General features: G+C 55.2%; 1 protein-coding gene across 1 annotated transcript; it reads right to left on the reverse strand.

Annotated features, from left to right (window-relative positions):
* Positions 1-4: 4 nt before the first annotated feature.
* On the reverse strand, positions 5-1,060 carry LOC110034825 (leghemoglobin reductase-like; the record flags this gene model as incomplete). The annotated part of the gene is made up of 1 exon (XM_020739064.1): positions 5-1,060. A coding segment is annotated over one exon (1,056 nt), but the record flags the coding sequence as incomplete, so codon positions are not given.
* Positions 1,061-1,066: the final 6 nt, after the last annotated feature.

Genomic DNA, 1,066 nt, shown 5'->3' on the forward strand with positions numbered 1-1,066 from the left:
TGAGCTCGCCGGCGTTCGGCGCCATTATGTGCACTCCCAGGATCTTATCAGTCTCCTTCTCGGCGATGATCTTGACGATACCCTCCGCATCGTCGATGGCCTTCGCCCTGCTGTTCGCCATGAAAGGGAACTTGCCGACACGGTAATCTGCTCCGGCGGCCTTAACCTGCTCCTCCGTCTTCCCGACATAAGCCACCTCAGGATGAGTGTAGACAACTCCAGGCACCAGATCGTAATCTACGTGACCTTCTTTTCCGGCGATGAATTCCACACAGGCGACACCGTCTTCTTCGGCCTTATGCGCGAGCATAGGTCCCGGAATCGCGTCGCCGATCGCGTAGATTCCCGGAACACTCGTCGTGAACTTGTGATCGACGATGATCCTGCCAGATTTGTCGGTCTGTATGCCGATTCTTTCCAGGCCAAGCCCTTCGGTAAAAGGGATTCTGCCAGCAGAGACGAGAACTACATCGGCTTCGATCGTGTGTTTCTCGCCGCCATCAGCTGCTTCGAGTTCGAGCTTGACACCATCTCCAGATGTATCAACCCCTAAAACCTTTGTTTTGAGAAGGAACTTCATCTTCTGCTTCTCGAGCATTCGTTGGAACTGCTTTCGAATCTCGCTATCCATGGTCGGCACAATGTCTGGCGCGAATTCGACGACGGTGACTTCGGATCCGAGACGCCCCCAAACGGATCCCATCTCGAGGCCGATGTAGCCGGCTCCAATCACAACAAGCTTCTTCGGGATGGTTTGGAGGGATAGGGCTCCGGTGGATGAGACGATCTTCTTCTCGTCGATGATGACTCCGGGGAGGGATTTGACGTCGGAGCCGGTGGCGATAATGATGTTCTTCCCTTTGATGGTGGTGGTGCTGCCGTCGAGGGTGTCGACGGAGACTTCGGAGGGGGAGGCGAGCTTTCCATGGCCTTTGATGTAGGCGACTTTGTTCTTCTTGAAGAGGCCTTCGATTCCGCGAGTGAGGCCGGATACGGCTTTGTCCTTCTGAGCCATCATGGCGGGAAGATCGACTTCAAGTTGGGAGAACTTGACGCCATGGTTGGC

Source organism: Phalaenopsis equestris, unplaced genomic scaffold, assembly GCF_001263595.1.
Source record: "Phalaenopsis equestris unplaced genomic scaffold, ASM126359v1 Scaffold193674, whole genome shotgun sequence".
In the NCBI taxonomy this organism is placed as follows: Eukaryota; Viridiplantae; Streptophyta; class Magnoliopsida; order Asparagales; family Orchidaceae; genus Phalaenopsis; species Phalaenopsis equestris.